General features: G+C 34.8%; 1 protein-coding gene across 2 annotated transcripts in view; it reads right to left on the bottom strand.

Annotated features, from left to right (window-relative positions):
* Positions 1–22828, bottom strand: part of cbl (Cbl proto-oncogene, E3 ubiquitin protein ligase) — a 57172-nt gene extending 34344 nt beyond the window's left edge. The window contains exons 1-2 of one of the 2 annotated variants that reach the window (XM_005157579.6): positions 22345–22828; positions 11026–11273 (exon numbers count right to left, since the gene is read on the bottom strand). In XM_005157579.6, coding sequence (XP_005157636.1) covers positions 11026–11273; positions 22345–22491 — 395 coding nt within the window. In that variant the 5' untranslated portion in view covers positions 22492–22828. 2 annotated transcript variants of the gene reach the window in all.
* Between the last annotated feature and the right edge of the window lie 1486 nt (positions 22829–24314).

The raw sequence follows: 24314 nt of genomic DNA, 5'->3' as shown, positions 1-24314 counted from the left end.
TACAAAACATAATTCATACATCCACAACACAATTCACATTTACAAAATCCAATTCAGAATAAGTTTAAAGCATGATTAACAAATATGAAAATCCAATGTGTAAACACAAAATACCATTTATAAATACACAAAATTAGCAAATTCAAAAAAATGATTCAAAAATACACAATCCAATTTGTAAATACAAAAGATAAAAAAAAAAAATACACAAAAATCTAATTCGTAAATTTAAAACTGGAAAGAACAGTTTAACACTTGGAAAGGATTTTGTAAATGTGTATTATTCTGTGGATGTATAAATTGTATTTCGCAAATGTTTTATTTCTGAGACTGATCTAGTTCCATAAAAATAGGGGTCAAACAGATTTGAAAGTATGTAAATTTAAGTAAACGATGACAAAATGCCATTTTCAGGTGAACTATCTATTCACAAAACAGTGTTTAAGACAAAGAACTAAATAACAGACTTCAATGCTAGTTCAACATACCTCTTGACTAGAAAACTTTAAAAATATGAAAGCTGTTTCCTGCAGTCTAAAAACAGCAGAGAATAACAGGTAAGAGTATGCATGAAAGCTGCATGATCGGTTAGCATTCAGTCTGCTAGTGTGTTCAGTGGGCCATAAATAAATGCAATGCCCCAATGCTAGTGTGCTTAGCTGAGCTGGGCTTGACTCGGTGTGGAGTGAGATGCAGGCCGTAGAAACTCGAGCTGCAACACAATCCTCGGACGTGTTAACAGTGTTTCCATCCGTAGTGCTCCCTGTGTGCGCTAACTCATGAAAAACGAACAAAACTATCCCTTTGACAGAAGGTCAGAAGCGATTACCACTTTGTTCATGACACCGAATCATTGGCTCCACAGCCCCATTGATTTCAGGCTTGTTTGCTTTCTGCGTCCCTTGAGACTAAGAGAACACGCTAAACAATGAATGATTAATACAAAGACCGCTTAATTAACACCCCACAGATGCGAGCCTGGAGCTATACTTCCTGCATGACATCTAAAAGCATGTATCACTAAACATGCTTCTACAAAACAGCCTTTTTGATAGGATCATCTGATCGAGTCGTTTGTAGGCACTTGAGTTTCCGCTGATAAGCGTAAAAGCTGCTAAATTTAACAGCGCTTCACCACAAAAGATGGTTAACAGACCACTGGCTACGAGTTTAGTTTTGTGTTTTGGTTCAGCATCTTTCCGAGTTCAGTGAATCTAACAGAGTAAAACCTCAAAACAAGTTAACAGTTAACGAGTTAACAGACCACTGGCTACACGTTTTGTTCCTTTTCATTCATTTAAATTTTCTTCACTGGGTTACTGACTTAATGGAGTTCTACAATAACTGCAGATGCCAGCAAAAAGTCAAGAGGTATGTTAAATCACATGTCTGAGTTTAGCAGACTTTAGTTAACAGACTTTACTAACAAACCTTATGGGTTTGTTTTAAAGTAAATAACATGGGGACTGTCCAAATATCCACACTTGCAGTCTGTGAACTTGACTTGTCTGCATACATATGACGCATTTCCTGTTTTTGGTCCTAGTGTCAAAGTGTTAAAAATTTAATTACTTAATTTAAGTATTTACAGAAATTTATTCTGAAATATGCTGCATTTTGAAACTTCTAAACACCTGGTTAGTGTTGCCTATAAGAGGCAATGTGTAACTTATTATTATATTATATAATTTAGTAGACAATGGATAATTTAGTAACCTGAACGCACACAGAAAGTAATAAAAAGCAGTTGGAAAAAAATATAAAAAAATGTACAAAATATATATCCTTATCTTTTATTATTAATTTATTTTAAATTTCACTAACAATTTAGATGTATTATCAAATTTACAGCACTTTCCTTAGCATGGTGAATGATGCCATACTCTTACTGCTGTGTTTAAGGGTGGATTTAGTGTGTGGTGAAGACACAGCATTAGATGCTTTTAATGTGGCCAAGACTGCAAATTTGGGTATTTAGACAGGCCTAGAGTACATATTTTTGAAAAACAAGCCATGATTTTTTTTTTATTTTTAACATCAGAAATGAGCTGCAACGTTCATTCATTCATTCATTTTCCTTCGGCTTAGTTCCTTTATTAATCAGGGGTTGCCACAGCGGAATAACCAGCCAACTTATCCAGCATATGTTTTACGCAGCGGATGCCCTTCCAGCTGCAACCCATCACTGGAAAACACCCATACACACTCATTCACATACCCTATGAACAATTTAGCTTACCCAATTTCCCAGGGGAATGTCTTTGGACTGTGGGAGAAACTGGAGCAAGCTGCAACTTGTTTTCCAAAAAGTGAACAAACATTGCAAACAAATTTGAATGACCTCACTTAAATAAGAGAGTCATGAAAGTATTTTTACTGAATACTACCCATATACTAAAAGTTTGAGTTGTTTACATACATTTGTTTAGGCTTAATGTTTGAAATTAATGCTTACAGGGAATGCTAATATATCTTATATGTCTGATTACACTTTTTGTTGTTGTTTTGCAATTAAATTAGCCACAAAATACAGTCGGTTGTGGCATAATACAAGCTTTGCTGCTTTCGTTTCACTCATCTAAGCAATTGCTTGAACGGGTATGTTTCTCTGCAATGACTTTCAGCCTTAGGCCCTGTCTACACGAATACAGGTATTTTCAGAACCACACTTTTTTCTAAATGGTTTGGCCTTTGTCAACATGAAAATGGAGAGTCAGCTGTCTGAAACTGCAACTTTCTGAAAACTCCGGCCAGAGTGAAGATTTTCCAAATCTCCAGGTACAATGTAGTTGTGTGGATGCTAAAACTAGAGTTTTATTCTCATGACGTCAGCGTGCGCATTGTTTTATCCAACACAGCTGGGGTTACTCCAAACACAAAAAACAAAAATAAGGCAAATTCTGCACATTCACGGCAATTGAATCGCGTATTCTGCATTGTTCAACCGTGGGACAGTAACCCTCATCTGTACTCATGTTTATATGAACTAGAATTCAATTTATGGTGAAATATTCACTATTTAATATAAACTTGATATAAAAAGAATAAAAGTGTCATTATCACCCCCTGTTGGTTCGTCATGCTCATAACATGCATCAGTGCGTTTTTTTTTTTTTTTTTTTAACGAAAGTGGGGGAAAACTTAGTATATAAAAATGTTTGTGTACATGTGGACATGGTCTTATTCTGCTTCATACTACCATAGATTAGTGTTGAATACTTTAGCTCATCCACAAACATGATTACTGCAGCAGTTCAGTAAACACGACAACTCCCATGATTGCACACTAAATCACCAAACACCAAGGCTGCGTCCGAAACTGCCTACTACTCAGTAGGTACTGCATTTGAATTTAAACGTACTACTCGGCCGTTAGAAAAGTACGTTCTATACAGTATGAATGTGAAAAGTATGAATGGAATTAGGACGTACTACATCCGCCATTTTGACAGTCACGTGACGTACCTGCGTCATTTGCGTTGCTTAACTCCCATATATGAATTCGCTCGCGGGGCATAATAAGATAGCGCAGTGTGCATGGGATGCGCACTCCAGAATCTCGTCGGAAGTAGTAAGTCATCTGAGTACTTCTCGCATACTGTTTTTGGAATTCTATGAATTCGGACATACTACTCGGCTCGCATACTGATTTTAGCGTACTGTGTAGTATAGAAGTATGCGGTTTTGGACGCAGCCCTTATCTATCAAACTATATCTTTGTTTGTCGTGGATATGTGCCCTCTAGTGGCAAAAAGTACATACTACAGCTTTAAAGACTGGATCCATTTCAGAACGGTGTCTAATCGCATAAATCAATTCGCATCTTAAAAAATGTTTAATAGGATCTATAAAAAAAGTTATTTGCAAGACATGCAGGCATTTCAATTGTTTATACAGAAATCTTTGTGTTCACTGGCAGACAACTTTTAGCTAAGATACTGATGAAATTGCACACAAAATTAAAAACAAATCAAAATAATTGTAAATGGCATATTTCCTCAATCTACCCGAAACAGACGCTATAGTAAATGTTAATTGTTCCCCCATGGGTGTGCGGTTTCTCTTCCTCCTGACTGCATCCATGTAGTCTGAAACGTTTCCTCAGTTCTAGAAACATTTTTGTGCCATATCTCATTTATATTCTTCAAGTTCAAAACAATTCTTGTAAAGTAAAAGATGCTAAGACTTTAAATACAACACAAAAATGACACTTCACCACATCAATAAACTCATCTCATGATAGAACTGTGAATACAACAAAGGAAATTGAGCTCAGTATAACTGCAAAAAGCTTAAAAAATAAAAAAGATTTAAGCTGTTACAAAACTGTTACGAAAATGCGTGATAGACACTGCAAATGCACATGCATCAGACTTCACATATTCACTGTGCATTTCCCTATTGCTATAATGCTCCTTTCATGCAGACCCATACGATGCAGATAAGATAAGATAACCAAACTAACTGGAGAGGGAAACACAAATATGAAAAAAAAAATACACATGGGACAAGTTTAGTGACCCAAACAAAGGAGTGTGGATCAAACTACTTTAATTCAGGATGCAACATCTGTCAGAGAGACAGAATTAGTTTGCATAACTGACAACAGCTGTATGACACACACCTAACCCCAGGCAACCTAAATTAAGAGCACATGGAATTTCTGAAAGATAGATAGAGCATTATGCGTCTCTTTAAAACGAAGGCCTAAATTAGGCCTTCAGCATAGAGGCGTAAAAATGTGGTAAGAGATTCAACTGATTGCTGAATCAAACTCAATTTTTTGTAAATACAGTAAAATGCAAATTCTTCACTGTAAATAATCGCAATGGCAGCTCCAGTACACCCTACGCATCTGCATAAAACATCAGTACAAAGGTTACACAGGGATCTCTGGCATCAAATGCTGAAAATACTGGGACAGACATCTAGCATTATGAACGTGTAGCATTATTGAAGCTAAATACAAAGCAGTATTTGTAGCATATACATTACAAAATCCTAGTAGGATACGTACTGTTTCTCTGTTAAGGTTAATAGGCAAAATAGACACATTTTATTAGAAATAAGTGAGGTCCGTGAGAGGGCAAACAAACTTTACTAATAAAAAACAAAACTAGTTTACTAATATCAAGCAGTTTTTGAGAATATCATGTGCAGTTTTTGAGAATATTTTGAGAATATGAGCCTGATTAGGTTGAGGCATTAAACCTAATTACGCTTAGTTAAGTTAGGCATCGGATCATAGAAGTTCAACAAACAAGATGATAAAATAATTTGATAAAATGATAAAATAATAATGATTTTACACAAGTTTTGTTGTTTTTGGTGAATGCCATCATTCTCAGGGCAACTCTGCCATGTTCCCTAAATGAATCCCTTTGAGAAAAATTTATTTGAGTCAATGAATAAAGCCAACCATTTGTTGCCTTTCTAAACAAATAAGTTTTTTTTTTGAACAACTCATTTAGATAGGATTTTGCTACAGTATCATCTACTAGTGCATGGATCAAATTTGAATAAAAGGTTTTGTTTTCTGTCATTTTAAATGCTTGAATAGAACAAATTAGATTTTTATGAATTGGGAAATATGCCAAGTTATTATGAAAATGGTACATAAAATACTGTAAAGATCAAATGATAAACTATATACCAAATCAAAGTTTCATATTCTAATCTTAAAGAAAATAAAATTAATAAGGTGAAATAAAACAATACTGTATGACTGCAAAATTTAAAGATCTTATGTACATTTTTAATATTTTAGGTATTCAGTTAAACTATATGTAGTTAGTATGGCTGTGTGATTAATCACAATAAAACAAACAAACAGGAAAGTGCGGACGAGTGGGATGATGACATTTGCCGCTTCAGAAGCATTAATAGACAAATTTATATAAAAAAACAGGACAAAGATAATATGGGATTATTTTGGTTTCAAAGTTTCACATAAATAGAACAAAAACAGGTAATTTGTAAGAATTGTTACCACAGCACGAGGAAATACAACAACCAGGATCTAAAAAACACCACAGGCAAGACACCCATGAAGGGGTGTCTTGCTAAAAAGTCAACTGAAAGTATTGTCGGTGACACTTAGTAGAAAGCAACAGCAAACTACAATTTCAGAGATGTTTCAGCCATGTTAGTTTGCTGAGTGCTCTGTATAATTATAATTGTTTTGTTTTTATAATAAGCTACACTATCTCCCTTATTTGAGTTCAATTTGTTTACAGAAAGGTAAGGTCATTTTACTTGTTTACCATTTGCTCTAAAAAAAAAAAAGGAAGTTTCATTTCTGAATATTTAAAAACAAATTTGAATAAATGTTGGAGCAGGTTAATAAATTTCCAGTTCCTTTTTTAACTAACACTACATGCATTTTAGCAGTAAGAAAATGCAATACAGATTAATGAGCTGAAGCTTGATTACAAAACTAAATCACAGATCAAATCGAAATCGCAATATCTGTCAGTAAAACGCAATTAGATATTTTTTTTCCCAAATTTCCCAGCCCTAGAAGTTATACTTCACATTTTCAGCAGTCGACTGTGTTTGCAAGTCATTAATTAATATCACACCTATTTAAAAAGTGCCAGAGGCTGATGACAAAATTAGTCACACTTTATTTTGAAGGTTTTCCGGCACCTTTGCTACTACATGTCATCTAACTCTTATGAGATTATTAGGTTAGAGTTAGCAGAACAAATTGACATACGTGCACAGTTACTTACACTATTGCAAAATATAGTGTCTTTCAGAAGAGTGTCAGCAGATAATCGTCAGAAATTCTAATACTGACTCCTAGATTACATGTAGCTTCAAAGTCACTCACAGTCAATCAGCTAACTAAAGAGGACCATCAAGTGATAATAAAAATGTAAAACTCTAAAGGCAGCACAACAAGACATTATAACAGTTCAGCACTACTAACTACCAAAACATGTCAAACGTGCTTTTAGAAAGCTTGAAATTCCACAGAGAATTGGTCTAAGTGTCAGTTTTCAGCTAGCCTCAGCAGGGCATTATGAGGGGACTTATGAGAAACAGGAAGAGGAAGTGAGTACGTTAACAGGAAGCAGTGTCTGCATGGTGCAAAGTGTGACTGGTGTGTCAGAGTTAATCATTAAATTCTTCACACTCAATATGAACATTTCGCCCCCTCAGTCATGCTAAGTAAAGCATCAGCACCTAACAACAGAGAAAAGCTTAAGCTAAGATTCTCGAGAATTTGCCACAAAAGCGGCTCAAAAGAGGCCAACATCACGCAACAGGATTCCTTATGAATGCTCTTATAGTCCCAAAACTCAAAATGTTTAGACTGGCAATTCTTTGATGGTTTCTGGAAATGTTAAATGGGATGAACAATAAGAAATGACAGTTCGGCCATAATTACTAGACTAAGGCAGCAGAAATTACCATAGTATTGGTACTGAATTATAAATGTCATTATTTGAAAAGAAATAGTTCACTCAATAATGATAATTAAGTCATCATTTATATTTAATGGTGTTATTGTAATGCCTAGTGCTTGTTCTTTGTAAGTTGGAGTGAACTGCCATTCAAGTAGAGTATCAGGAATGTGCTCTTGAAAGCAGAAGACAAACTTCCATAAATTAATCTTCGGATTGTTTCACACCAGATTCAATCATGGAGTTGTGTGTCATATGGGAACATTCAGTAATACTTTTCAACATTCAGTATTTCTTTTCAAGCTTCATATTTGTCGCCATTCCATAGTGAGCAGGCATTTTATTATAACTCTTTTGCGGTCTAAAACAGAAGGAAGGGTGCACAGCATGGGAATAACGATCCTGACAAACCAAGCCAACGAAAACTGTCACCTTGTTTCGCACGCATCTGTGCTAAAATAAGCTGTGCTTGAAAATACTGCAAAGACTACAGGCAGCAGCCAGTTAGCAGGTACTGACTGCTAATGTAAGGTAATAACAGTCTCAAGAAGCAGCAATCAAGAGTCTATAGGCCCCTATTAACAAAGGAAAAGTGAAACTATGACTGCAAAAAAATTATGAACAGTGCTTGTTTACCATTTAAAAAAATAAAATAAAAAATGCTGATCACATTCTTCATTCTAGATGGCTCATGTGGTTATGAATATTTTGTATATCGAAATGCTCAGGTAAGCTGTCAAAATTAGATCAGCATTCTGTCTGCTCCATTTCATTTCAATTCAATTCTTTGCTTGTTTTCACCACTTTCACCTTCACTCTCATGCACAGACCTGTTTTCTAAACCGTGCAGCAGATGGAGAGAAAAACAAGGCAAAAACTAAGCTAACCGATGTTCAGAATTGGCCTGACAGTCTGGTTTGGTGTGTCAGGGCCAAAATACTGCACAAGTTAAGCATTTTTATTTATTTTTTGCAAACTAATCTTTCCAAAATGGTCATAAATGTTTACAATCAACCAAACAAGCCATACTGTTGTGATTCCTAAATCTAACACATGGAAAAGGCAAACAACACATTGGGTTCCATTATTTGACAGCCCCAATGCATATAAAATACATAAAAACATGTTTACACTCCTAGTTGGAAGGTTGTGCTATGAAAATGGAATGACATTTTTCACTGCCTTTATGAAATGTTTCAAAGCCATATCGGTCAGCTGATCTGCCCATGAGTAGGGATGCAACAATTAATCGATTTCACCATTAACCGTGCTTTAATTGGCCATGGTTAATTAATTGTAAAAGCTTCTTAATATCGTGTTTCTGCACGAAACAAAACTGCTGCAACTAAACAAAGTTATGTCAACTGTACGCTACTTTAAAGTTCTGAGCTTTGGCGTAAAATCAAAATCTCAACTAATTGAACATTTTAACTCTATTATGATTAATGAACAATTATTTTATTTATTTATTGCCATCATAGTTTACTGACAGGTTTTGTATGATAAATATGCTCACATATTACAAGTAAGAGATTTTTTAATGAAGTGCATTACTTGATTTTAAAATAATTGAAGAAAACACACATTATCTCTATTTATTGTACATCAACATTAAACATTGAACTAAAATTAAAAACACATATTGCCAAAACCAAGTCACTTTTTCTCATAAAAAAGTGAAAATAAGCAGTCTCTTTTTAAAATAAAAAAAAAAAACTCTTGCATATTCTGTAAATAAGATTTTTAATATTTAGGGTATGTGACCGCGCAAGCTGCGCTGGACCATACCTGTGCATTCAACACAGAAGTATAAATCAGCCTTAACAGAGCGGTGTCACATTACTCCACATGTGGTGGGGACAGCCTGATCTCACGAGAAAACGTAAGTATTTTACGTTTTGCCAGTTTAGTGGCTAATTCGTACGAATTCGTACGAGTTCAGTAGTACGAAATGGTACAATTTTAAAAAGGAGGCGTGGCACCTGACCCCACCCCTAACCTCAACCGTCATTGGGGGATAAGCAAATCGTACTAAATTGTACGAATTAGATCGTACGAATTCATACGAATTAGCCACTAAATGAAAAAGTTTGCCGTGAGATTGTGTTGGGTGGGGAAGGTAATTGAAAAAATTGACCATGAAAGGTTTGATAGATCATAAATTCTGAATTTTGATTACTTTTCGATTAATTGCCCAGCCCTATCAGAGCTTTTACACAACAAGCAAGCACACTGGATCAAAAGCAGACTTTATTTATGGCTGAAGGTATTAAAGTTCGCTATTACAATGGAGGTGCGCGGCTTGCATGCGCATATTGGCAGCTTTCCATGTGCACCTAGTGAAAGAGTGACAAGAACTGACCAGTCAGCTTCAAACTTTATATGGAATATGCACATTTCTCCTCCAAAGAGAAAAAAAAAAATACACAAGGAAAATACCTAAAGATTTTGTAATATAATTGATCAAAAGTCCCTTTCAGACAGAGGTTCAGCAGTCATTGAATACATTTGATCTCTTTAAAAGAGAAATATTCTATGTAGCTTAGATTAACATTAGACAAATACTCATTTCTTTGATTTATTCTTATTTTGATTTATTTATTTATTGTTCTGTCATTTTGCAGTGTAAGACTATTAGTTACTTGGCATTACTTTAAATGCCAAAAACTTTACTTATTTTTAAATCCAAAGAGAAATTGACTATTGCTTGTTTTATTTGAGGAGTTTAAGTGATTTAATAAACTAGTATTGTTTTGACATTAATGAATGCATAATAATTGTGATAACCGTGAAACAGTGATTATTCCTCAAACTATAATCGTACAACCAAAATCTATAATCATTGCATCCCTGTTTATAAGCTGACCTATGAGTGATCCACTGATGGATCGACTAACTGACGCTCATACTGTGAATACAGGCATTCCTTGTGCCTACAGAAAAGCTGCATGCACAACTGGCTGGAAGCTTGTGCTATGAAAATGGATTAACATAATGAAATAACACCGCTTTTACAAATGAATAATGCAAATCTAACAAAGGTTACATCTGGAAAATATACAACCGACCTGTTAATTGTGAGGTTTTGGCCTCAGTAAAGCTCTTCCTCTTGTGACTGGTCCTATTTGCATTACACATTCCTCCTCCGTCCGCTCACATGAGCCTAGCATTTTCAGAGAAGCAGAAGAAGCACAGGCCTGATACGATCTCAGTCCACTGGCTGATCCGTGAGCGCTTACATGCTCTACTTCATTTGCATCTTTGATATACGACTTGAGCTTCAGCTTAACTCAGAGTAACCTTTACCCAAACTCTTTCACATGATTCAGGGACTGAAGAAGAACTGTTTCACTGCTTCTGCTTTTGCCTCCCACACTGAATTATGTTGCAAGGCAATTCAAAAAACAAACAAAAAACCATTAACTAGCTCAGGGAAGTCTGCACAGAGGTGGCTGGAGTTCTCAGAGGTCTGCTTTTCACACCTTTGTCAAATGCAAAACCTTGACTCCATATTTGGTCACATTCGAAAACATCATTCTGAATGATTGCAGCCTACAAAGCCATAAAGACCATGATTGTTACCACCTTATAACGCTGTATTTAGATTACTCACCTGGGCTGAGAGTTCTCCTCGAACATTCGCTCTTTGCCATCTTTGAACAGGCTTATGGTCTGTTTGGTCTTCTTGGTCAAGTTCTCCATAAAAACACGGAAGTACTCGTTGTCGCCTAGCGTTTCCATCTTGCCTTCATATCGAGACAGGATAGTGCGGAGATGCTGGTATGTATCTGGCAGCAAGTCTAGGATGTACGGAGGACTGTTCTTCAAGGCCAATTTGGGGTTCTGGCATAACCGTACCACCTACAAGAAGGGAGACAAAATTACATGATGATAAATATGCCATTGTTGCAAAATACTGAGCACTAAAAGTGATACCATTTAAAATGATGGGCTTCTACAATACTGAAGTAGAAAAAAAACGGTAGAAACATCATTTTACTTGATGTAAATGTAACCCCGCCGGTCCTACACCACCCAACCCGCTCTGAGCTGGGATCGAACCGGCGACCTTCCGCATGGGAGTCGGTTGCTCTAACAAGGAGGCTAAAGACCATGCACAGCACACACTAGCTGGCCTCCGTTACATAAATAGCTTAACATTTTAAACAAATTGGCATGAACTCACTTCAGTTTACTTCCTTTTAATATACAGAATACAACTTCTCTAAATTTAAGGAAATATGCAAAATACCTACTGTTTAAAGCTTTGGGGGATGTTTCTTTTTTACAAGCCTCTATTGCTCGCCTATAAAACTGGGTAACACTTTATTTTGATGGTCCAATTGAGTATTAGTAGACTGTCTGCTTAAAATCTGTTGATACTGCTCCTTCAACAGACATTTAACCGACTACAAGAAACTTTGCAAGTACGGCTCCGTTTACACTAATGCGTTTTAGTTTAAAAACGCATAAGTTTTGCTACGGTTACGCCATCCGTGCACACTACGCTGGAGTTTTCGAGCGCCAAAAACGGAGCGTTTTGGAAATGCTAAGGAGGCCATTTTCATTCTAAAACGTTGCTGCTCTGTATGGGGAAAAACTGAGACATCTGAAAATGGAGGCGGGGCTGCTGACATTCGCCTCTCTGATTGGGGCTTTTCCTCAATATTAAGTATTCTACACACAATTTAGTCCTGCATCCTTGTAAGTTCAGACTTTGCAAAAGTATAGTAATGTATAACGTACATTAAGTTTATGCATTATAGAAAATAAAGGCAAGCAATCAGTCAATATGCAGAATGTATGTGAAATTAATGCAAGCAATCAGTCAATATGCAGAATGTATGTGAAATTAATTATTAACTTATTTTTGCGCTCAGCCAAAACACGTTACCTGAGAACAAGTAAAACATTCAAAACACCAAAATTGGGCAATATGTCGTTAGATATAGAAAACAAGATGAATTAAATATTACGTTTAACAAATATAGTGAGATTATATCCAGCGGGAGATCCTTGATGAACACAGCTGTCATCTGTCTAGACACGTGTCAAAGAGTGACACGGTCAAAGAGTGTGTGTGGTCACGTGATGTGCGTTTTTAGTGTTTTGGTGTAGGCGGAGGGCTGTTCAGAAACGCTGGGTTAAACGCTAGTGTGGACGCAGATCGTTTTCATTCTAAAATGCTGTTTTAAAACTAAATTGCACTAGTGTAAACGGGCCTACATGTCAACCTAACCCTAACCCCAACTCTAACCCCAACCTAACAGTCTACTTATAATCTAATGAGAATTAGTTGGCATGTAGAGGCATATGTAACTTAAATTCAACAAGCAGACCATAAAAATACTGTAAAAACTGTAACATTGTAAGAGATTATCACTAATTATAAAACTTTCTGCTAATAAACTTTAAGAATTGTTTGTTGGCAAAGCTGAATTTTCAGCATTTTTCTGCAGAAATCCTTTTGATTTGCTTAAACAATTTTTCTGGTTTCGTTTTCATGATCCTATTTTTTGTGATATTTATTTTGTGAATTCTTTACTATCAATATTGATCAGTTCAGTGCACACTGTATAACAGGGCTTTACGATATTGGAAAACTTATATTGTGATATTTTGTTATTCTGTGATATATATTGCAATACACTTTGCTATACTTGGAGAGAATTGTCGTCACACTTTATTTTAAGGTTCAGTTCCCTCTCTTAGCAAACCATTTTGACTTTTGCTTAATGATAGTTATTAAGGTAGTTTAGGTATTAGGTAGGATTAGGGATGTAGAAAAGGATCATACAGAACATGTGCTTTATAAGTACTAAAAAGCTGATAGTATCTCAATAATATGCATGCTAATAAGCAACTAGTTAACAGTAAAAATTGGTTGCTTAAGTGTTACTGAATTTATTGAACTTGAATGAATTTGAACTTTGATTAACTGGGATGATTCTGTAAGGAAATTATGCAATACATGTAAACTACAAGCATAGATAAATGCAACAAAGCAAAGATAAAAGTAAAATAAACAGTGCATGCATTATAGTTTTGTATATGTAAATGTGAAAATTACACTGTAAAGTCAACTTAACATTGCATATCTTTGCGATATGACTATTGCAAATGCACAAATTGCGATAATGACGCTGAAATGATATATTGTGCAGCTCTACAGTATAATATCATTGCTCTTTAATAAACAGACAAATGATTAGGCATGGGCCGGTCTAAGATTCAGACAGTATGATAACCCAGAATAAAAATATCTCTGTTTCACGATATGATGGTATTGTAATTACTACTCTAAAATATGTTGTTTTTAAATGTCTGGATAAAAAATAAATAAATAAATAAATAAATAAAAACATGTTCTTCCCCACAATATATTTTACTTTAACAAATTAAATTAAGAAACTATTGGAAATATTTTGGAACAGTGAAGGGTCCTTTTCAGCTGGAGATACTGTTGCCCTAAAAAAATAAATAAAATAGTTGTAAAAACAACACATAAATAATAAAATTAAAAACATTTAAACTTACTTATATCGCAGGATCAGAAAGTTTTAGCAGTTTTAAAATCTGGACTTTTCAAGAATCGCAGTAAATCCTAAAACAGTTATTGTCCCATGCCTATAAATGATTCAATAAAACTAGTAAAAATACTAACCCAAAACTTTAACAGTTTGAAACATTGCTCATAAATGATCGAAAATTCACCACAAAAAAACAACAACTTTTTTTGTAAAGAACTTTTCACACTACATAGTTTTAAAGCAGCTTAAATGAAACTCACGCATGTCTGTGAATAGGTTTGTCGATTAGCCTGTTAATACTGCAACCAACAAGCTCTGTACAAGTGTTTTGACAAATATTCTGTACAACTCTCTAAAGGGACATTAAGCTGACTTTCAATCAAGAAAACAGAGCTGCAAACTAACCTCATATTCTCTATAAGGATATAGGGACATTCTGCAAGTTTTCTCTTGTAGTATGATATGAACGAGGAAAAAAATAACTACACTGACAAGGGTTTTAAAACTGCTAAACAATCTATAAATACAAACAAAAAACCCAGGTCACACAAAAACATTCCAGAGAGAAAAATCGTACATCTTGCAAAAAAAGACATTCTCTGCATACTACAGCACTATGCTGTCATCTCAATATTTACAACATTGATTGATTCTGGTGACTAGGAATGACATTGTGTGTTTTGCAGCTGTAGGGGTTTAATGCTTGAGATTACAGTTGAGCGGTATGGCAGTGTGACTAGAATCATTCATCACAGCTTTTACTTAAGTATTATATATAATGATGATGATGATGATGATTAATATTCTTATTAGAAGCAGGCAACTCAAAAGGAAGAAATCTATATACTTAACTACACATAAAAAAGATTCAGAGGTGATATTTATGATTTACTCAATTTAAGTTAAGTGGTTGTAAACAATTTATTTGTGCTGAATTTAAATAAACAGATTAGGATGAACATTACTATACTTAATTTGTTTGTTTAAATTCAACCCAAATAAATTGTTAGTAACAATTTTGCAGAAATCATTTTTTCAATAGATGTTTTAAAGCATTTTTGAAGAATAAATAACTATTTTACAAAAAAAGGCAATTTAAAAAACGTTTCATAAAATAAAAACGTGTTTTGGTTTTATTCTTTTGCATTTTTTTATTAGTAGATTTCTGATTTAATTCAAGGATTCATCCTGAGCCTGGCACACTTGCAAAGAATGCAAAACTTGTGTTAAAGAACATGAACTTAATAAAACTAATATTACAAAACAATATAAAGCGTGAAAAATAATTTAACAAATCATCAGCTCGAACATCAATAACAGTAATCTGTGAAAAATTATAGCAATGTTTTCTGTTTTAATATACCTTAGATTTTATGTGATAGATATAAATTAATTCAGTTTAATTGACATTTTTTAAAAGGTCATTTGAGTAAAATCTTTAAAAGAACAGCAGGGGAGTGCAACCCCACTCCCCTAGACTGCTAGGGGAGTGGGGTTGCACACTTGAGCTGAGGATTTGGTTACGCAAAAACTCAAGTAAATTGTGCTACAAAATAAGGATGGACAACAAGGCCTGTAACAATATCTATTTTTTGTTGTACGATATATTGCGATAAACAATATTATTGTCATTTTAAGACAATTTTATGCGACTCTTTATATAATGCCAGAATTACAATATAATAGCATTATAATGCAAATACACTTCCAAAGAACAAATAATATTTAATTCTTGGGAACATTCAATTAGTTTATTTTAACAATATACAAATTAGGCATTGAAAACAGAATATGAAAACACACATCCTAAATAAATAAAAATAAATGTCAACCAAAAAGCCTGTCAAAGTAAAAGGTAACAGAGGCTGTGATATCTGATTGTCATCTCATAGCCAATACTAAAGTAGTTTTTTTTAACCATACTGACACTGACACCTTCAATAGAGATAGAGATGTTGCAAAGTCAGCTAAAATGTTGCTAGAACTGGTTTTTATGTATGGGCCACGGTGATATACTGTACATTGCATAACCAAAAACGATTGAGGTCATGTCCATGTGTTGTGCGATAAGTCAATATATTGATTATTGTGACAGGCCTTTGGACAACAAGAATTAGTGAACAAATAATAAAAATTAATTTACAAAAAATTGATGGTAAATCAATGAGTGAGATATGTACAGTATATGCAAACAACAAATTGTTAGACAGACTGGCTATTGGTGGTGCTAAAGAAAAGAACCAAACAGTCTTACTAATATTCACAACAAATTCCCTCTAATCTAATCTTATCTAATAAATTAATCTAAAAAAACACTCCAAATGGAAATCTAAGATTACAAAATGTATTTGTTGGCACTTATTGTATATTTAATGAATCCTTGCTAAATAAATATCAATTTATTAATTAAACAGCACTGTCTATTGGCCTGTTGTGCATTTAACAGGATATAACTGTCCTACAATTATATAGCAAGCGTCTAACATTTGTACAGTCACGTATCGACATTCCACCCAACCCTACTAAAGGCCACGAAGCAGTTGAAATCTTCCAAGAAAAACCATCCATTCCAGACAATAAATCATCACGATTAAGCGAATGGCCTCAAACCACTTCATTAGCCAAACAACTTAATGGCCGGACTGATGGTCCAATAGCTTTTTGCTTTAATTCAGACACAGTGTCTCACTTCCGTCTGAACTAAAGCCACGCATCATCACCTTCTGAACTATTGATTAAGACGCGGGTGGGAAATTTGAGGAAACGGGAAGCTGCTCAAATGTCACCACCCCAGCAGTTGGAGAGGTGTCGTGCAGTGAGCACACGTTCCAGCAATAAGAGGCCGGCGCTGCAGACAGCTGCTTCGAGGACTTGCAGCCGCTCTTATCTATTTTGTCTTCAGCACAGGACCAGCTGTGATTGTGGGGAGGAGGGGGGTGATGACATCACAGAGGGGTCATCATGCAGTCTGAGTTGTGCACCAAAGCTTCTGGCTCTCATGCACCCCGAGTCCTGACAGCCAAGAGATAAGAGTGTGGCGACAGGACGTCCTGAGAATTATCAGCAAACATGCATACGTCTATGTGTTTACGTGCAGATGCAAGCTCATCATGGCTTCTAGTGATAATCGGAATTCAGGAGGAAAAAATAAAAGCAGAGAAAAATGTCTCCATGTCAAGCACGAGAAATAAAACCAGAAAGTCAATAAATGTTTGGAAATCTTGTGTGATTTCTTATTGAGTCCATTTGCGAAGGACAGCTTCAAAGAGGACCTTTTATGGATTTTTGATGGCAATTACTTTTGATGCCGTGTGTAACATAGCTCTAAGAAAATGAATACATCCAACTGCGGTTTAAATCAGAATCCTATATCTAAAATCTGTCACATGACAAAACTTAATATTTGATGATAAAACTAAATTTAACATCATCATTTTCTCTGCCTTCTTGTAGGTGGTTCGGTTATGCCAGAACTCCAAAAAAAAAAAAAAAAAAAAAAAAAAAAAAATATATATATATATATATATATATATATATATATATATATATATATATATATATATATATATATATATATATATATAATATAACACACAAACACACACACAAAATCAGAATAGAGGTTATGCAGAGCTAGTGTTTCTTCCCATTCTGCTAAACTTCTGGTCAACGATTAATGTGACTTTTTTCCATTGTATACAGTTCCTTTTACTGCCTCGATGTTGTAATGCAATTAAAATATAATCAGATAAATAGACTTTGGCATTCATTTAGTTGCTCAAGCGTAAAACAATAAGAAAATCCATTTACACGCACGCGCCCGTCAGAATTAGCAGGCTAGTGCAGAATCTCTATTGAATTTACTGGGGTAAAATAAATTTTCATATTTTAAAGACATGGCAGGGAAAAATGTAATTTAATGCAGTGCTTCTCGTACATTCTAAGACCCACTTTATATCGGATATTACTCAGGCAGTGGAGATTGCTGATTTTAAAAGAAAACAAACCTGAAATGTGCCAATTTTGTAACTGCATACAGTAAAAACCCTTTTTTTCTTTTTTTAAATATTTCCCAAATGATGTTTAACAGAGCAAGGAAATGTTTCACAGTATGTCTGATAATATTTTTTTCTTCAGGAGAAAGTCTTATTTGTTTTTTTTCGGCTAGATCAAAACATCAAAATTATTAGCTCCTTTAAGTTATATATTTTATAACCATCGTTATACAATAACTTGGCTAAATACCCTAACCTGCCTCGTTAACCTAGTCAAGCCAATAAATGTAACTTTAAGCTGTATAGAAGTGTCTTGAAAAATATCTAGTCAAATATTATTTACTGTCATCATGGCAAAGATAAAATTAATCAGTTATTAGAAATGATTTATTAAAACTGTTTAGAAATGTGCTGAAAGAATCTACTCTATTAAACAGAAATTTGGGGGGAAAAAGCAATGTATATAGGCTTTGTTTGCCTTTTCTGCAAATATTGCAAACTCACACCTTCAGATTTAAAGCCACTATTAACACATGGTTTAAATCTTGAATCTAAATCCTAAAATGGTAGTACCCATTACCCATCATAGTTCAAATAATATGATCATTATTAAGCTGTTTAAAAGACATTTGAGACACAACATAATTAGAACATTTGTCAAAATTTGCAGAGAGACAATTTTGAGTTTATTGCCATATTCGCTTCTCTGCTATAATATGGATAAAAACACGTTTAAGTGAATGAACACATCCAGCTGCAGTTTAAAACGGAATCTTACATCTAAAAACTAACAAGGTAGCACCCATCAAGGATCAAATAATATGATCAATATTAAGTCTAAATAAAGCTGACCCCACTAACGTGCTTTTTAACATGTTGACTACTTCATTAAAGTTTTATCATGTGACATTCTACAGCGTCCATGATTTATGGATAAAAGATTTGTTTGCCTTTCCTGCAAATATAGCTAAATCCCACCCTCCTTATTAAGCTGTTTAAAAGGCTTAATTTATTTTTTTACACATTCTTTAAGAATAGGAATATCTCGCAGATATTTCACAATATAATTATAACATTTGTCAATATTTGCAGAGAGAGAGAGATTCTGAGTTTATTGCCATATCAGCTTCTCTAGCATGGCCAAAAAAAGATCAAGTTTAACACATTTTATAAATATCACTTTTCTGTAATTATAAAAATATTTTAACAATTGTAAGTCATCAATAGCAATAAACAACGCACAAGATTAAACACATAAATAATAATAATAAAAAAATCAAAAACAGTTTTTAAAGGTTTACTTTTGATAAAAGTTGTACACGTTTAGAAGTTGTACACGTTCATTTAAGGTCTCTCCAGATTATAACTTTTGTCTGATAACATTAACAATAGGGCATTCCACAAGAATATGTTTAGAAGTTTGATTTCTGTAGCAATATTGACATTTTGGGGGTTCTTCTTCTTTGAATAAATGTTCATATGTGAGTCTTGACTTGTGTGTCTGATATGGCATCTTCTGCAAACAATCTCGTCATGTCTTGAGTTAAAGAAAAATGAATTTCAGACTGGATTTCAAAACGTTTATTTTCTGAGCACTGATCCCATTCTGCTTACCATTTGTTAAGAATATGGCCTTTTATTAGTGGCTTTAAAAATCTAAAGGTGGGATTTAGCAACATTTGCAGAAAAGGGAAACAAAACTGATATACATCCATAAATTATGGGCGCTGTGTAATGTCACATGATGAAACTTTGAAGTGATGCTTTCTAAATAAGTCACATTAAAATACATGTTAGTGGGGTCAGTGCTATTGAAAAAGTAAATATGACAGGGTTAATAATGTATTAGTGGAAGTTAGTCAATACATTAATATTAACTAACAGATTGAAAAGTATGATAAATTTTTGTGTGCGTTTATGAAGAATAGTTGGTACTGTTTTTGACTCCTTTACACATAAGCTCTTCACACGTTCTCAACTGATAAAAATATATGCACGCACATACAATGACTGCATTCAACGCCGCAAGCAACACTTTTGAATGGTTAGTCACTTTTTTCTTCCATTTTTAAAAACGACAGTATGAATACCAAGTCAACAAACTATATTATTAATTTTCATTTATGGTCCAAACAAAGAGAGTGTGAACTGACCCTAAAGAAGAATGCTGATCAGGTTTTATGTTGTTAGACCAATCACATATCAGGATGCAAATACTCTATCATAAACAACAACAAAATAGAGCCCTTTTATGGGCATGTGGCTGAATAATAAATGATCATTATAAGGAAATCAAAAGTGTACATAATTTATGTTTGTAAATAAAGAGAGTGAAGTATACAATAAACACTTTAAAAGGGGAAACCCAAAGTCAAACACAGAACTTCATAATTAAAGTTTCTTATTTGACTATGCAGTGTTTTTGCATAGACGCAAGGATGAATGACAACTGGGTTCTTCTGCATTTTGTGAGAAGTTAAATATTTATAGGTGACTGAGAAAATATAACTTAATGGAAAACATCAAAAAGTGAACATTAGATAATGAATGGCCAAGTCAGGATTAACACATTCTAAAGTCACATTTCTTTCAGATTAGACTGTACTTCTCCTCATGTCAAGTATTCGGAATCATTCATCCTGACCTTTTTCACTATTATTTAAAGTTTTCTAAAAGTGGAAATTTACAAATGTTACATTGCAAAAACGGGGAGATTTGCTTATGAAGACAGAGTGATACATCACATGCGCACTAACCAAAGACCCAGTGTGAAACTAAACAAATAGGAAGTCGCAAGCTCTAAATCATAAAGCATTAACTGCTTCTGTTCTCCATAATAATTCTTAAAATCTTCCTTAATAACCCAAATCTAAAAACATACAAAATACTATTTTATTTTTAGGTTTCTAAGTGGTTCCCCATGTCAGAGAATAAGTTTAAACTGAATCCCCTGCGACAGATGCACCGTTTCTCTCATGTATCATTGTGAAGATCACAGGAAGTGTGAGGTCAGTAACCACAACTTTTTTCCATGAACTGCAGCTTTAACTTTTGTATTGTGAGGCAGCAAATTCAACAAAAGAAAGCCACTCTGTTAGACAGATGTTCACAGTTTTACCGTTTTACTTGACAAGCTGGGTTGGTAAAAAAATTTTAGTTGTGGAAAATGAACACTTGTAATGCAAATGATGATATATTTATAACAGTGTAGCCAACCTAGATATTTACATAAAATGTATGCATGCTGTTATTATTCCATCTCTTCTGATGATATTTAAATTCTTATTTTTTATTATCAAAACTCTCTGTACTTTTTTAATTTTGGGGGAAAGCATAGAATACAATGCAAGACAATAATGGTCGAGACACTGCTCAAAAGCCTGTCGGATTATGTTTGACACACTTGCTTAACAGCATTTCTCTTACAAAATTATGTACAGGAAGTTCAGCAAACCAGAGTTGCTATAGTCCAGTGAATGATTCTCCTAAACCAATAACAACCAAATGTTATTCTTATTTTAAGAAAATTCACAGAGAGAAGGTAAACAGTTTTACAGTTAAACAAAAGACTTGAAAGACTACAAACCAACTACACACACTATATGTTCAGATATGGCGAATTGTGGTTTTTGCCTATACTAGCAGCTCTATTCATACACAACCATTACACCAAACTTGCATGTATTGATTAGATTAAACACCAAAACAACTAGCTAGCTTCTATAACAGTTGCATATTCAGATTTAGTGACATTTTTTAAATTAAGCTGGAATGTTTAAGAATGTCAAATTAACACAAACAAAAGTAATGGCACTTCCCGTTTATCCAAAAAGTCAAACTAGTGAAGGAAGTAGAGATTGTTGGAGCAAATCAATCTACCAACTGTCCATTATCCACGTCTACACTGAGTAAATGCAATTGAACCAGCTGACTGACCAGCAACAGGATCAGTATATCGTCACATACTAGTTGTTTAACCAACTTAAGCTATTTTCATGCCGTTGCCGACTGTATTATGGAGAAGGCACATTTGAAGAAGGATGTCCAAACCATTCTTCCCAACCATAGATTTAACTTACAGGATAACTACTGCAACAAGCTACTTAGCTAGCACGACTAGCAGAGAACCCTTTAATTATCACAATTCCTATTAAGAAAGCAGGAGTGATCGGAACCACAAATGACATGTTCTATAAAATTGAATATTCCCAGAGTGTTTGACAAGCTGAATATAGTTTATTAGCCTGCAAACCATTCAGCTAATTGCCTTAGCAGAGCTGCCCTGCCATATTGAATTAGTACTTGTCCGTGCAGGCCATCCGGCTAAGCTAACTAGAGACCGAGGCTGTTAGCTAGAGCGTCTCTGTCGGCTATCTATCGCTTGTGTTTTGTTTTATAGACACCCACCTTATCCATGAATTTCCAGCATTTCTCCACCGTCTTTTTGTCCACGGCTCCGGGCTGGTGATGGGAGTGGTGGAGGTGATGGTGAGGCTGAAAAGCGTCCTTCATCATGCCAATAAGCCCCCCACCTTTCTTCAGATTTCCTGCCATATTCGGACTCCGGAGTGTTGTTTTCGCAGTCAAAATATAACTGGGATCGGATACCCCCCGGTGAGGACAGCGCCCGAGTCCGGTTCGGTTCGAGCGAGGGTCCGTCAAGGGGGGGAGAAGCGCTTTACCGATGCAAGACTCCCATTAAATCCCCCGTGCAGCAAACCGCCGTTTGACGCTGTGTTTAAAAACGCTCGGGGAGGGCGGCGGAACCCGTTTAAAAATAACGCGTAAAAATAAGTTTTGATGGGTGTCTGGACGTGGTAGAACAACTGCTTTCACATCGACACCCCGTGCGTGATGTTCCCTTTTCCTGCAGCTCTCTTTCTCTATCTGTGCGCTTCTGTAGAGTGATGTCCGATTCGTTCTTATGAGTCGGATCTTTTCAATTGATCGAATCGGTTCACACCGCCGGACTGAAGCTGTTTGAGATGTAAACTTCACTTAGTATGTTTTAATGCTGGAGTTTTAAGTATTTTAAATGCCACGTAGCCCCAAACTTAATCATACCATTTCAAAGGGTTTCAATTTCTAAATTTAAAGGCATTTATATAGTTTTTTGTATGAAAACCCAATTCATATTCTGAAAAAGATTATATATATGGGTCTGAAACATTATAAAATAACTACCTCCTAATAAGATACTATTACTAATTCTTACTTCTAATTTACTTTATTTTCTACTGATTTAAAAACCTAGTCAATTATTTAGCCAATGTCCTCATTTATTAATTTATTCTAATGATTTTTTCTTTTATAACATATTATAATCTAATTTATCAATTGATACTTTATGATTATACTTTTAATTTGGTATTATGTTTTATATATATATATATATATATATATATATATATATATATATATATATATATATATATATATATATATATATAAAACGAAGTTTAAAAAAATTGTAGAATAGAATCGGTTCTTAATGAGGCCTTGTTCTAAAGAGCCGATTCGCGTAAATGAATTGAACTTCCCATCATTACTTTTGCAACGGGAAGTTCGGCCTGACAAGACACGAGGGCTTCCCAGCAAAACCTGTAAAGGAACGGAAAAAAAAACGTGTTTCCTCACAATCACCTTCTCCATTTGAAAATAAATGCTGTATGGTAAAATTGTATCTCGTACTAAACAGACATATTAGGGTTAACGCCGCCTTTCTCCCTTTCTCCCCCTCCTATGCTCGTGTGACTGCTCTTCCTGTTCCGCCTGTAAAACCTCGCCCTCTTTCATGTCTCGCCTTGTCTCCGCCTACTTTCCTGCTCCTCATGCGAATGTACGAATCCTACTATGGTAAAAGGCGTGGCTTATTAATATTAATTAGATCACGAAATAGGAGCAGTAGGACGGTTACCAAGCAATGAAAGCATGGCGTAGTTAATATTCATGAGCTACGTAGTCGCCGTCTGTGGTCTAACGAGATGAATTATGCATTTTTGTTCAAACAGTCAATAAATTGTGAGATGAAGCGTTTTATTTTTGTTCACAGGGATGTTCATTTGCTCATCTCGTATCATTTCCGTTTATTAAAACGACACATTTCCATTCCAGAAGTAATATGAGGTTGTTTTTAAACAATTCAAGCGATTCAGAACTGCACAGGAAGACTTTATTGTCCATAAAACAACACACACAGCGCGGTTTAACGACTACACACACTCCAAGGCAACCAGCCTGTAACGTGGTGTAATGTGGTTACGTAGAACAACAGTAATCAGTATTCGGGACAGGCGATTGGCTAAGATCACTGACCACGCCTACGTGCTGCCAGGCGGTTTTGTGTACACAATACAATTAACTTTTCCCTCCGTCCG

Source organism: Danio rerio, chromosome 15 (assembly GCF_049306965.1).
Source record: "Danio rerio strain Tuebingen ecotype United States chromosome 15, GRCz12tu, whole genome shotgun sequence".
Classification (NCBI taxonomy): domain Eukaryota; kingdom Metazoa; phylum Chordata; class Actinopteri; order Cypriniformes; family Danionidae; genus Danio; species Danio rerio.
The sequence above is the reverse complement of the archived record's forward strand: the minus strand, read 5'-3'. Positions and strand labels throughout refer to the sequence as shown.